General features: G+C 38.1%; 1 protein-coding gene and 1 long non-coding RNA gene across 10 annotated transcripts in view; both read left to right on the top strand.

Moving 5' to 3' along the window:
• Positions 1–6935, top strand: part of slit1a (slit homolog 1a (Drosophila)) — a 74357-nt gene extending 67422 nt beyond the window's left edge. For 2 of the 7 annotated variants that reach the window (XM_077729594.1, XM_077729593.1), the window contains 9 exons: positions 57–196; positions 272–365; positions 435–572; positions 706–934; positions 1384–1514; positions 1589–1740; positions 2818–3106; positions 3220–3431; positions 4474–6935. In XM_077729594.1, coding sequence (XP_077585720.1) covers positions 57–196; positions 272–365; positions 435–572; positions 706–934; positions 1384–1514; positions 1589–1740; positions 2818–3106; positions 3220–3431; positions 4474–4715 — 1627 coding nt within the window. In that variant the 3' untranslated portion in view covers positions 4716–6935. Of the gene's footprint in view, positions 1–56; positions 366–434; positions 573–705; positions 935–1383; positions 1515–1588; positions 1780–2817; positions 3107–3219; positions 3432–4473 lie in introns of all 7 variants that reach the window. The other 5 variants (XM_077729592.1, XM_077729591.1, XM_077729589.1 and 2 more) reach the window with 3 other exon arrangements.
• Positions 6936–7107: 172 nt separating this feature from the next.
• On the top strand, positions 7108–10348 carry LOC144205388 (uncharacterized). 3 transcript variants are annotated; one of them, XR_013328070.1, is made up of 5 exons: positions 7108–7318; positions 8093–8193; positions 8257–8348; positions 9087–9322; positions 9424–10348. It is a non-coding gene; the product is annotated as an uncharacterized LOC144205388 (long non-coding RNA). The 3 variants fall into 3 exon arrangements; XR_013328069.1 differs by lacking the exon at positions 9087–9322; XR_013328068.1 differs by having other exon boundaries at positions 9087–10348.
• The last annotated feature ends 3577 nt before the right edge of the window (positions 10349–13925 follow it).

The raw sequence follows: 13925 nt of genomic DNA, 5'->3' as shown, positions 1-13925 counted from the left end.
CCGGTAAAATAATAACACTGACAACACATGGAAATATCTGTATGGGTTTATCGTAGCTGCACATGCCCACTGGGTTTTGAGGGTCCCTCCTGCCAGACCAACATCGACGACTGCGAGGATAACGACTGTGAAAACGGTGCCACCTGCGTTGATGGCGTCAACAATTACACTTGTTTTTGTCCCCCATACTACACAGGTACCATGACGCCCAGGTCGGCACTGTATGGCTACAGACTGTTGCATTTAATATTCCAAATTATATGTTCTGTAGGGGAAATGTGTGAGGAAATGGAAGATGTGTGCGCCCCAGGACGAAGCCCCTGCCAACATCAGTCTACCTGCCTCATCACCTCCTCTGGGCCCAAGTATGTGCTCTAAAAGATGATTTGAAAGTGTTGGCACATCACTCAAATGTTGGGTTTTGCGCACATCAGGTGTGTCTGCGCTTCTGGTTATGTGGGTGATGACTGCAGCGTGGACTATGATGACTGCCAGGAACATCGCTGTCAGAACGGAGCGGAGTGTGTGGACGAGCTGAATGGATATATGTGCCAGTGTCAGGAAGGTTACAGGTGAGGATTAAAAAAGGAAATGTCTGCCAAATGTTAGACGCCAATGACAATCTGTACCATTTGAGTAATAACCACAATCCACAACAGTACAACTCTATGTATAGCTACATAATGGTCTGTCCTGTTTCTTCAGTGGTCAGTTGTGTGAGGTTCCTCCTTCGCTGGTGTCACTGTGTGAGCTGGCTGACTGTCAGAATGGTGCCTCCTGTGTGGAGAGGGGGGGACGCGCTCTCTGTCAGTGTCCCCCAGAATTTGGCGGGCCGCGCTGTGAGAAGCTGGTCAGCGTCAACTTTGTGGACCGAGACTCTTACCTGCTGCTTTCTGACCTCAAGAACTGGCCGCAAGCCAACATCACACTGCAGGTAAACACCAGGATGCTCTACTTTTACATTTGTTTTTATGATTTTTTTGTTTTTTCACAAAATTTCCTGGATATTTGATGTAAAATGCCCCAACGTAAAAACTTTAGAAAATGAATGGCTCACAAAATAAAAAAATAAAAAATCTCTTTGCTTTTATCATTAATGATAAAAAAGTAATGATATATTTTAAATAGTTTGAACCCAGAACCCCAGAGCTGTGTATCCAACGCGCTAACCACTCGCTGCACCCATGATTTTTATTCTCAATATAGTAGGACATTTGCGGAGATTATTACTTTAACTTGGTAAACATTTTCACTAAATAGCCCAACTTCTTAATTCTTCTAATACATCATTACCCTCAAAATATTGAATGTATTCTTCACATGTTCCAATGTCATTCTCCATTTCTTGTTTTGTTTGACCCTCAATGCCTTTTGTCTGTGCAGGTGTCCACGGCAGAAGACAACGGTATTCTCTTGTACAACGGAGACAATGATCACATTGCCGTGGAGTTATACCAAGGTCACGTAAAGGTCAGCTACGACCCAGGAAGCCAGCCTGGCCACGCTATCTACAGGTCAGCTACTTCTTCGTGCGACATCATCGACGAACAGTTCAGAAATCAAAACCTCATTTCCGTTTCCCCACCAGTGCCGAGACCATCAATGACGGTCAGTTCCACACAGTGGAACTTGTCACATTGGACCAGATGGTGAACCTGTCTATTGACGGGGGTCTCCCCACCACCATGGACAGCTTCGGAGCGGTGCGGCCAGAGCGGGAGGCTCCACTATACGTGGGGGGTAGGGGCCCTCTCCAGAACACACCTCCCTCCTCTTCAGGCACTCTAAACTACTACACTACTGTCGATCACCTCCCTCCCCCTCCAGACCCCACCACCGCAACCAAAAGCCCCTCCCCTCATCATTCTAAGCAACTTGGCCACTCATGACACCCTTTAAACCTCAAAATTGGAGCACTATTTCAGCCTTTAGTACAGTGGCTTGTCCCTCAAAAATAGTTGGTTCCAGTACAAAATAATACCTATAATATTTAAAATCAAATTAAGCCAGGCTCAATGTGATTTTACTGTAATTATGCAGTTATTATGTCTTCTACCACTAGAGAGAACTAGTACGGCACGGCAGAACAGGATAGAATCCCTTTTTCGTTCCACATAATTTTCTTAAAGTCTTTGCCTAACTTGTGTAATATTTAAATTTTCTTTTATAAATTGTTTTAACGTTAGAAGTGTCCTTCTAAAAAACCCAACTTTTTGACAAGGTGTCCATTATTTTTCTCACGGTATCATTCAAAAGTGTTTTAGAGATGGCCAGGTATTGTTTATTAAATGCCAATTGGATTTTCCTCCTAAAGGTTAAGCACCAATCAGTTTAATCTGAATGCAAAAATAACTACTGCAAGAAAATTGTCATGAGAACTGGTTTCAAATGTGTTTTATGTGTTTATGTCATTCAATATCAGAACCAAAAATAATTTCATCTGAGCTACTCGCCTTTCTTTCAAGGGTGCTGTGTCTCGCAGTGCATACAGTACATGCTGAAACTTTTGTGAGTTCAATGTGTAACATAAGCTTAAAGATATGGAAATGGAGTTACAACCCTTTTATTCAATTATTTTCAAATTTGTTGAACAAAAAAACCTTCTGGTTGGATATCTTGAAAATTTCGTAAATCAAGGACACTCTAATCTGGTTACAACGGCACAGTACAATAATTAAGTATGCATACTGCAGTTATGGCACACACACTTGAAAAGCCTTTCCTCCATTTCACTCCTACCTTCCCTGTGTTAGCTGTCTGTCTGTGGCTGGTTCTTACCAACTGTCACCCATCTAACCACCTTTTGACCTCTCCTAGGAATGCCTGTGGGCATGCACCCAGGTGCCTTCCGCTTGTGGCAGATCCAGAACAGCTCCAGCTTCCACGGCTGCATCCAGAATCTCTACATCAATAACGAGCTACAAGACTTCACAAAGACCCAGATGAAGCCCGGCGTAGTACCAGGCTGCGAGCCCTGCAAAAAGATCTATTGCGTACATGGCATCTGCCAGCCCGACGGTCTCCAAGGGCCCGTGTGCCACTGCCAACCGGGCTGGGCCGGACCGCAGTGCGACCAGCCCGCAACTAACCCCTGTCAGGGCAGCAAGTATGTCATATGCATAGAAAGTTTCTCTTGCGACCTTTCTGGTTAAACATTTCATTTCACTACTTCCAATGACTTTGGTCGTGATGTACATTACAAGAGAGACTTGTTTGTAGGTGCGTCCACGGTCGGTGCATCCCGCTTGACACTCAGTCGTATCGCTGCGAGTGTGTCGAAGGCTACCGCGGTGCACTGTGCAATCAGCAGGGAGAGCTTTTCAACCCCTGCCGCCAGCTGTCCTGCAAGCACGGCCGCTGCCAGATCTCGGACACGGGGGATGCCTATTGTCACTGTGAGAATGGCTACACCGGCGAGCTCTGTGACGCAGGTATGATACAAGACCTACACTCGTTTCTGTGAATTGATGGTGGTTGTTAAATTTTTCTACATTACTTACCCTGTTTTGTGTGTTTAGCTTTAAAAAAATGACATGTGAACAGACTAATGTAGACTTCATTTTAACCATTGATTTGTAGTAATACCTTAACCACATGGTAGCTTGGATCCGCCAAATATATTTGAAACGATTATAGTGTAGGAACAATAATACAAACATGATATGGGAGGACAAAAGGCAATTGTAGAATATTTCACCAGCCACTAGTGGACAGTGTCTACATTTGGGAGTTAAATAATAGTACATAGGTTTTAAAAGTCAAAATGATAGAAAATAGACACTATAAAAACACTGCGCCTACATTGTGGTTATTCACCTATTGCGGCAGGTCTTGGAACTAATTAACCCCGATAAATAAGGTATTACTGTATTCTTATCTCATACCAGTCAACCTCGGCCAATTTGTCCCCTTCTGAATGATTACAATTCCCCTTATTATGTGACAATTAACCATAGAAATGCAATGTGGCACCTATTTACTCACATAGGGCGCACTTAAGTCTAAAAATTTGCCCAAGTAGACGTATTGCCCGAGCAGTCGGCGCACCTTTTGTATGCACTAAATTCAAGATTCTGTAGATGTTGCTGTATGATGCTGACAGCGTGACTGTCTTAATACATTGCTTGCTGACGTGCTATATTTGTATAGTAAAAAGGGCGGAAGTGACTGAGGCACATGCGCATAGCATGCTTAAAGCATGACAATAATTGCGGTCGACGATTATGTTTTTGTCTGCCAAATTAGAGTGGAAATAGGTAAAACAAGATCGGTTTTACAAAAAACATACTTTAAAAAAAAGTCCTGTGCAAAATTTATTATTCAGCATACACAATTTGAAACAATAAATACTGAACAAATGCAAACGTTGACAAGTATGTAATCCCAAACATATTTTAATGGAAATCAGGATGTTAGATTGTGATTTTTGTTGAAGTGTGGGTAAAATGTGGTTGGTGTTGATTGTCGCTCCAGAGTCAGCATGCCGGGGCGAGCCGATGCGGGATTTCTACCAAGTGCAACGGGGTTACGCCATCTGCCAGACGACGCGCACTGTGTCCTGGGTGGAGTGCACCGGCGCATGCGAGAATGGCGCCTGCTGCGCCAGCCAGCGGATGAAACGCCGGAAATATACCTTTGAGTGCAGTGATGGCACCTCTTTCACTGAGGAGGTGGAGAAAAGCATCAAGTGTGGCTGCATGGCCTGTGCCGCCTAGAACACGACGGAAAAAAAGAGATTCTAAAAGAGTATATATAAAACCTCTATCTATATATTAAGGACTCTGATGCTTGTAAAATAGGACACGTGCTTTGTGAGCAGCAGGATCACGGTGAGGCAAATTAAAAGGCTCCTGGGATGCCCCCTGAAATACACCCCTAAAAGAGCAGTGAGGACAGTGTGGGGTATTTAAAGAAGAGAGCTGGACCATTGGGCAAGCTAAGTGTCACCTGACAGGTAATTCTTTGTTTATTACACACACATACACGCATACACGGAGTAAGAAGTTCGAGTGGCACATAATTGAGAACGGATGAGTGACTTAAATACATGAGTTTTTGTTAAGTTACCTAATATGCTTAGCCCCTTTCTTCCAGAAAAAGGGTGCCAAATCCTTTATTTCCACAGAATAGAAGCAAGAGGAGACATAAACCTTTGTAAATCATTGTTTTTTGTTTTGTTGATTTTTGTTGAATCATATTAATTTCTTATTTTTATTATAGCTGATTCCACAATGTAACCTTTACAATACAAAACACTCCCGTTTATATAGAAATGCCTAACAGATTCTAATATATATATATATATATATTTGTATTTCTTTTGCCGTTTTTAATAGTATTTTTCTATTTTAAGTCGAATGTTGAAGGTAAAAGGCAAAACCTTGGATTTTTATCCCAAATTTTGTCATAGCAAATAATAACACACTCGATTAAAACAATTGGAATATCAAGGAAATTATTGATTTGGCTATTCAAATCAAACCTTCAAGCTTATGATAATACAAACAAAGAAAAATCGGTCTAATCCTGCCTAAATTAAAAGCCTTTTTGAACCAATAGTTTATTTTTTTTTTTGGAGTGGTGAATTTTGTTCTTATATGAGCCACAGGTTGTTCTTATCAAAATGAGAAATGGAAAAAAGTTCCACTTTTTTAATCGAGCTACTGAAATAAAAACCTTACACCATGTTCCAATGTTTTGCAATGCACCTGTATACGTTGTATATGACTCTATCTTGAAATATTGTATATGTTGTCTTTCATGTGAATATTACACCCCATTCAACGCCTCAGCTTGTGTTCGCAACTTTTCGCAATTTTTTTTATTTTTTTTTTTTGTACTGCAATGTGGGCTGCCCGCTGTTGCAAGTGGTTAACACGTCGGCCTCACAGCTCTTAGCTCCCGGGTTCAAATCCAGTTCATGTCAATATGTGTGTAGTTTGCATGTTGCCTGCGTGGGTTTTCCTCCGGGTACTTCAATTTCCTCCCACATTCCAAAAACATGCATGGTAGGCTGATTGGACACTCTAAATTGCCCAAAGGTATGGGTGGGAGAGTGCATGGTTGTCTGTATCCTTGTGCCCTGCGATTGGCTGGCCACCAATTCAGGAGTCAGCTGGGATAGGCTCCAGCACCGCCCGCGGCCCTAATGAGGATAATGCGGTTCAGAAAGAAATGAGATGAGTATCGCAATGTTCTGAGCGTGCATTGCAATTTTCCTGGTATTTTCAGAAATGAGAAAAAAGATTAAAAATGGAGTTTACATGCTATATGAGCTGCTGTTCCAAGCATGAGTTGTGTTGGTTCAAGAATACAACCATGCACTCACAATAAAGACATTTTTGGGGTGGTATTAAAAAAATGTTCACATTTTCGTGAGGTGCCAATTGCAATAGGCACATAGCTGAATGTATAAATGTGTACAGATATTACATATGCTTATTGATAAAGTCGTAACTCCTAGCTGTCCTTTAGTTTAGAATGGATCACATCAAATCCTGTTGTGGGATTGTGATTCTGGCAATGGTGAAATCGTTAGGAGGCTCTCGATACTCCTAAGTGTGCTCCTCATGAAAGCACACATTTCCTGGAATGTGATTTATATTCTTCTTGGCATCCATCAGTTCACGTCTCTTAGTGTGCAAGTACAACTTCTTGGTAGCCATTTTAGTGGGGCTTGTGCTATATTGAGATGTAATTTCACTCAATCAGTAAGACTCGTATCCTATTTGCTATTATATACATAAATATGTTCATGTAAACCATACAATGTTGTAAAAAGATTTTTGCTTCTCTTGTCGAAAGGACGTGATTGTGGGATTGAATTCAAATGAGTCCCAAAATGATGCTGAATGTATGTAGTGCCACGGACACATTGTTTACCAAACTTTCATTCTTTTAATTCATTAAACTTCTGTGTGTGCTTTTAACAAGTATTTGTCTTTTTAGTATACTCATTAAATATACGAAATGTCAGTCAAAAAAGCTTCGTTAGGATTTCTCACATCAGCAAAAATGTTAATATGTATAGTATTATATTAAAAAAAAGGGAACAAAATCGAGGGCGTTCCCTGAAATGGCGTCATATTTGTGAGCCGGAAGTGAACGGACCGGAAAAGACAATGGAAAAAAAGTTTTGTTGACCCGCATGTTTTGTTTGTAAACGTCTTTTTAGGTTTTTAATCGCATGATCTAAACGGCCTAATTTGGGTCGGCTCCAACCAAGACCTGTTTGTTAAAGAACATGAACATAAGTCCACCAAGAAGTTGTTGTTTTTTACGTTGGCGGATTTTTGTGTACTCGACGCATGCCGAAAAGGTAAGAAATTCTCCCGTTTTCTACATTGCAAGCTTCTGTAAAGATATAGTTCCACTTCCATTATAATTTCTCCAAATCGAATTGCGTGTGGTGTTTTTTAATCGTTTCAAAGATCGGACAGAAAAGACAGCTCAATGATGACTTTTCCATTTCGAAATTCTTTTATATAGACCGGTGGTGTCAAACATACGGCCCGCAGGCCGGATCCGGCTAGGGGGCGCAGTGTTTTAGTACGTGCAGACAACATGAATTGACATTTATAGATGTTCTTATGTTATTCTCTTATTCATAATATATTGTTCATAATCTAAAAGGAAAATTCTGTTAATAAACATTTTGATAATTTACCCATTCTTTGCACTAATTATTAGTATTAGTGACTAATCCAAAGGAAAAAAGTGGGCTTATTGTTAGTTCTATGTAATTTTGCAATGGGTTTACTGGTCCGGCCCGCTTGATCTCAAATTAAGCTGTATTTAGCCCGCAGACCAAAGGGAGTTTGACACCCCTGATATAGACCATTTGTCATAAAACGAAAAGGCAGTGCCTAAATAATAGTCATTAAATTCCTATTCACCTAATGTTAAAATCTATCAATTGGCAATAACACATTGAATTTCAATAAGATTGGTTGAATGGTTTAGAAAATCCCCCTAGTGTGCATAGTTTTCCTAAAACATTTTAGAATTATTTATTCTCCTTATAAATCAAAGTCAAGGTCACATAATAGAGCAAGAGATACATTGCTGTCAACTTTTATTTTTATTTTTTCAGATTAGTGACAATGGCAAAAATGGATGACTTGTGGGATGGACAGTCTTCCAACGAAAAGGTTTCCCAAACTGTGGAGGGCGAAGACACCTGAAGACAGAAAAGTAAGTTGAAAAGAGACATTGATGGTGCTGTGCAGAAAATGTATTTTATTTTGTTTTCCTTAGACTCACCTGCAGATGGCGGTGATGTAGGATGTCGATTTCACCAGGTGGCTGACTTGGCCTCAATAGTCAAGCACCAACTTACCATACAAAAGGTAAACGGTTGGAATCTCCACCTCCTCCAATTTCTCACTTTTCAGATCAAATAAAAACCGAGTGGGCAGGACCATACTTTTTAGGGAGGTGGCTAATACACTTAGTCAAATGAGTCGAGCACCCTCTTACCGAAAATACTTGGGCAGTCGAAGTTTAATGTGGGTGGGCCCCTTAGTGCACACAATGAATATGCCGTTTTTTTAAGCCTTACTATACTATGTCATTTCTAAGCCTAACTATACTATGTCATTTCTAAGCCTAACTATACTATGTCGTTTTTTAAGAAAAAAAATTAAACTCATCTAACTTTTCCCACTTGAAGGTACAATAAAGTACTAAGTATGATTTGGGAGTGAAAAGGGACAACACAACAAATACTATTGCTTAATCTTGAAGAGTGATGGCCCAGGGGATAAATCATCAGTTTCCCACTTCTTTGGTCTTGGGTTCAATCCCAAGTGCTTGCAAAGATTTTCCCAATAATATTCAGGCAAATGAATGAGCTAAAAGTACAAGTACTACTGCTTTCTCTCACTGGGTGGTGGCCCAGTGGCTAAGTCATCAGTCTGTCGCCTATGAGGTCCTGGGTTCAAATCCCGGTGCAGGCAAAGATTTTCCCAATATTATTCAGTTAAAAGTATAAGTTCTAATGCCTAAGTGTTTAAGTGTATAAGTATTCAGTGGTGGATGAAGCATTTTGTCAAAAAAATGACTAAGTGTTTCACCCCATTTCCTAGGATAAAACGTTTCAACACCTATGTATAAGTGGGGCACGAGTTGGTGTAGTGGGTTGCACACTCGCCTTTGCACCGAGAGAACGTGAGTTCGCTTCCCGGTGTCGGCGGTTCACTGACCAAGCAAGCGGTCGAGGGTCGGCCGAAGGCCGACCCGAGAACGCCTTTCGCACAGACAGGTCCTTCAACTGTCTTCCGAACTGCCGAAGGCAGTTCGGAATATAACCTTTTGCTGAAAAGTATGACTAAGTGTTTAATATAAATTAAAAAGTTTTTTTCTTTTTTTTTTGTCCTTCTTCTTTTTCCATTGACCAATTCTTCTTTCCAATTCCAATTTCAGCCAAACGACAGCGGGATTCGAACCCAGGTCTCCCACATGGGAGTCCAGTGAACTAACCTCTGCGCCAACCAAGTGACTACACTTTTCTTTGTAATCATTTGAGTGTCTTTCCAAGAAGTACACAGAAACAACTAAGTGAAAATGTGTGCCGACCGGGAATCGAACCCATGTCCCCTGGACGGGAGTCCAGTGATCTAACCTCTGCGCCAACCAAGTGACTACACTTTTCTTTGTAATCATTTGAGTGTCTTTCCAAGAAGTCCAAAGAAACAACTAAGTGAAAATGTGTGCCGACCGGGAATCGAACCCATGTCCCCCAGACGGGAGTCCAGTGATCTAACCTCTGCGCCAACCAAGTGACTACACTTTTCTTTGTAATCATTTGAGTTTCTTGAGAAGAAGTCCAAAGAAACAACTAAGTGAAAAAGTGTCTTGACCGGGAATCGAACCCAGGTCTCCCAGATGGGAGTCCTGTGATCTAACCTCTGCGCCAACCAAGTGACTACACTTTTCTTTGTAATCATTTGAGTTTATTAAGAAGAAGTCCAAAGAAACAACTAAGTGAAAAAGTGTCTCGACCAGGGATCGAACCCAGGTCTCCCGGACGGGAGTCCTGTGATCTAACCTCTGCGCCAACCAAGTGACTACACTTTTCTTTGTAATCATTTGAGTTTCCAGAGAAGAAGTCCAAAGAAACAACTAAGTGAAAAAGTGTATCAACCGGGAATCGAACCCAGGTCTCCCGGACGGGAGACAGGTGAGTTAACCACTACACCACCAAGTGACCACAGTTTTCCTTGTAATCATTTGAGTGTTTTGACAGAGACAACTTCATTTTGTGTTTTGCTGCTTTTATGTTTTAATGATTTGATGATTACATTTACTTTGAGTTGCTTTGTACTTTGTGCTTTGCTGTTCTGTGGGGTTCCAGTTTTTGTTTTCTTACTATACTCTGTCATTTTTTTCAGAGAAAAAGCCTTACTATACTATGTCGTTTTTAAGCCTTAGTATACTAAGTCATTTTTAAGCCTTAATATACTATGTCGTTTTTTCAGAGAAAAAGCCTTACTATACTATGTCGTTTTTAAGCCTTACTATACTATGTCGTTTTTTAGAGAAAAAGCCTTAGTATACTAAGTCATTTTTAAGCCTTACTATACTATGTCGTTTTTTCAGAGTAAAAGCCTTACTATACTATGTCGTTTTTTTCAGAGAAAAAGCCTTACTATACTATGTCGTTTTTAAGCCTTAGTATACTAAGTCATTTTTAAGCCTTAATTTACTATGTCGTTTTTTCAGAGAAAAATCCTTACTATACTATGTCGTTTTTAAGCCTTACTATACTATGTCGTTTTTTAGAGAAAAAGCCTTACTATACTATGTCGTTTTTAAGCCTTAGTATACTAAGTCATTTTTAAGCCTTAGTATACTAAGTCATTTTTAAGCCTTAGTATACTAAGTCATTTTTAAGCCTTACTATACTATGTCGTTTTTTCAGAGTAAAAGCTTTACTATACTATGTCGTTTTTAAGCCTTAGTATACTAAGTCATTTTTAAGCCTTACTATACTATGTCGTTTTTTCAGAGAAAAAGCCTTACTATACTATGTCGTTTTTAAGCCTTAGTATACTATGTCGTTTTTAAGCCTTACTATACTATGTCGTTTTTAAGCCTTACTATACTATGTCGTTTTTTAGAGAAAAAGCCTTAGTATACTAAGTCATTTTTAAGCCTTACTATACTATGTCGTTTTTTCAGAGTAAAAGCCTTACTATACTATGTCGTTTTTTTCAGAGAAAAAGCCTTACTATACTATGTCGTTTTTAAGCCTTAGTATACTAAGTCATTTTTAAGCCTTAATATACTATGTCGTTTTTTCAGAGAAAAAGCCTTACTATACTATGTCGTTTTTTCAGAGAAAAAGCCTTACTATACTATGTCGTTTTTAAGCCTTACTATACTAAGTCATTTTTAAGCCTTAGTATACTAAGTCGTTTTTTCAGAGAAAAAGCCTGACTATACTCTTTCGTTTTTTTCAGAGAAAAAGCCTTACTATACTATGTCGTTTTTTTCAGAGAAAAAGCCTTACTATACTATGTCGTTTTTAAGCCTTAGTATACTAAGTCATTTTTAAGCCTTAGTATACTAAGTCGTTTTTTCAGAGAAAAAGCCTGACTATACTCTTTCGTTTTTTTCAGAGAAAAAGCCTTACTATACTATGTCGTTTTTTTCAGAGAAAAAGCCTTACTATACTATGTCGTTTTTAAGCCTTACTATACTAAGTCATTTTTAAACCTTACTATACTATGTCGTTTTTTAGAGAAAAAGCCTTACTATACTATGTCGTTTTTAAGCCTTAGTATACTAAGTCATTTTAAGCCTTACTATACTAAGTCATTTTTAAGCCTTACTATACTATGTCATTCTTTCAGAGAAAAAGCCTTACTATACTAAGTCATTTTTAAGCCTTACTATACTATGTCATTCTTTCAGAGAAAAAGCCTTACTATACTATGTCGTTTTTAAGCCTTACTATACTAAGTCATTTTTTAAGCCTTACTATACTATGTCGTTTTTTAGAGAAAAAGCCTTACTATACTATGTCGTTTTTAAGCCTTAGTATACTCAGTCATTTTTAAGCCTTACTATACTATGTCGTTTTTTCAGAGAAAAAGCCTTACTATACTATGTCGTTTTTAAGCCTTACTATACTAAGTCATTTTTAAGCCTTACTATACTATGTCATTTTTTCAGAGAAAAAGCCTTACTATACAATGTCGTTTTTTCAGAGAAAAAGCCTTACTATACTATGTCGTTTTTTTCAGAGAAAAAGCCTTACTATACTATGTCGTTTTTTTCAGAGAAAAAGGCTTACTAAACTATGTCGTTTTTAAGGCTTACTATACTAAGTCATTTTTAAGCCTTACTATACTATGTCGTTTTTTTCAGAGAAAAAGCCTTACTATACTATGTCGTTTTTTCAGAGAAAAAGCCTTACTATACTATGTCGTTTTTAAGCCTTAGTATACTAAGTCATTTTTAAGCCTTAATATACTATGTCGTTTTTTCAGAGAAAAAGCCTTACTATACTATGTCGTTTTTTAGAGAAAAAGCCTTACTATACTATGTCGTTTTTTAGAGAAAAAGCCTTACTATACTATGTCGTTTTTAAGCCTTAGTATACTAAGTCATTTTTAAGCCTTAGTATACTAAGTCATTTTTAAGCCTTAGTATACTAAGTCATTTTTAAGCCTTACCAGACTATGTCGTTTTTTCAGAGTAAAAGCTTTACTATACTATGTCGTTTTTAAGCCTTAGTATACTAAGTCATTTTTAAGCCTTACTATACTATGTCGTTTTTTCAGAGAAAAAGCCTTACTATACTATGTCGTTTTTAAGCCTTAGTATACTAAGTCATTTTTAAGCCTTAATATACTATGTCGTTTTTTCAGAGAAAAAGCCTTACTATACTATGTCGTTTTTAAGCCTTACTATGCTATGTCGTTTTTTAGAGAAAAAGCCTTACTATACTATGTCGTTTTTAAGCCTTAGTATACTAAGTCATTTTTAAGCCTTAGTATACTAAGTCATTTTTAAGCCTTAGTATACTAAGTCATTTTTAAGCCTTACTATACTAAGTCGTTTTTTCAGAGTAAAAGCTTTACTATACTATGTCGTTTTTAAGCCTTAGTATACTAAGTCATTTTTAAGCCTTACTATACTATGTCATTTTTTCAGAAAAAAAAGCCTTACTATACTATGTCGTTTTTAAGCCTTAGTATACTAAGTCATTTTTAAGCCTTAGTATACTAAGTCATTTTTAAGCCTTAGTATACTAAGTCATTTTTAAGCCTTAGTATACTAAGTCATTTTTAAGCCTTACTATACTATGTCGTTTTTTCAGAGTAAAAGCTTTACTATACTATGTCGTTTTTAAGCCTTAGTATACTAAGTCATTTTTAAGCCTTACTATACTATGTCGTTTTTTCAGAGAAAAAGCCTTACTATACTATGTCGTTTTTAAGCCTTAGTATACTAAGTCATTTTTAAGCCTTAATATACTATGTCGTTTTTTCAGAGAAAAAGCCTTACTATACTATGTCGTTTTTAAGCCTTACTATACTATGTCGTTTTTAAAGCCTTACTATACTATGTCGTTTTTTAGAGAAAAAGCCTTAGTATACTAAGTCATTTTTAAGCCTTACTATACTATGTCGTTTTTTCAGAGTAAAAGCCTTACTATACTATGTCGTTTTTTTCAGAGAAAAAGCCTTACTATACTATGTCGTTTTTAAGCCTTAGTATACTAAGTCATTTTTAAGCCTTAATATACTATGTCGTTTTTTCAGAGAAAAAGCCTTACTATACTATGTCGTTTTTTCAGAGAAAAAGCCTTACTATACTATGTCGTTTTTAAGCCTTACTATACTAAGTCATTTTTAAGCCTTAGTATACTAAGTCGTTTTTTCAGAGAAAAAGCCTGACTATACTCTTTCGTTTTT

The sequence above is a fragment of the Stigmatopora nigra genome, chromosome 12 (assembly GCF_051989575.1).
Source record: "Stigmatopora nigra isolate UIUO_SnigA chromosome 12, RoL_Snig_1.1, whole genome shotgun sequence".
NCBI classification, from domain to species: domain Eukaryota; kingdom Metazoa; phylum Chordata; class Actinopteri; order Syngnathiformes; family Syngnathidae; genus Stigmatopora; species Stigmatopora nigra.
This window is presented reverse-complemented; position numbering and strand designations above follow the sequence as displayed.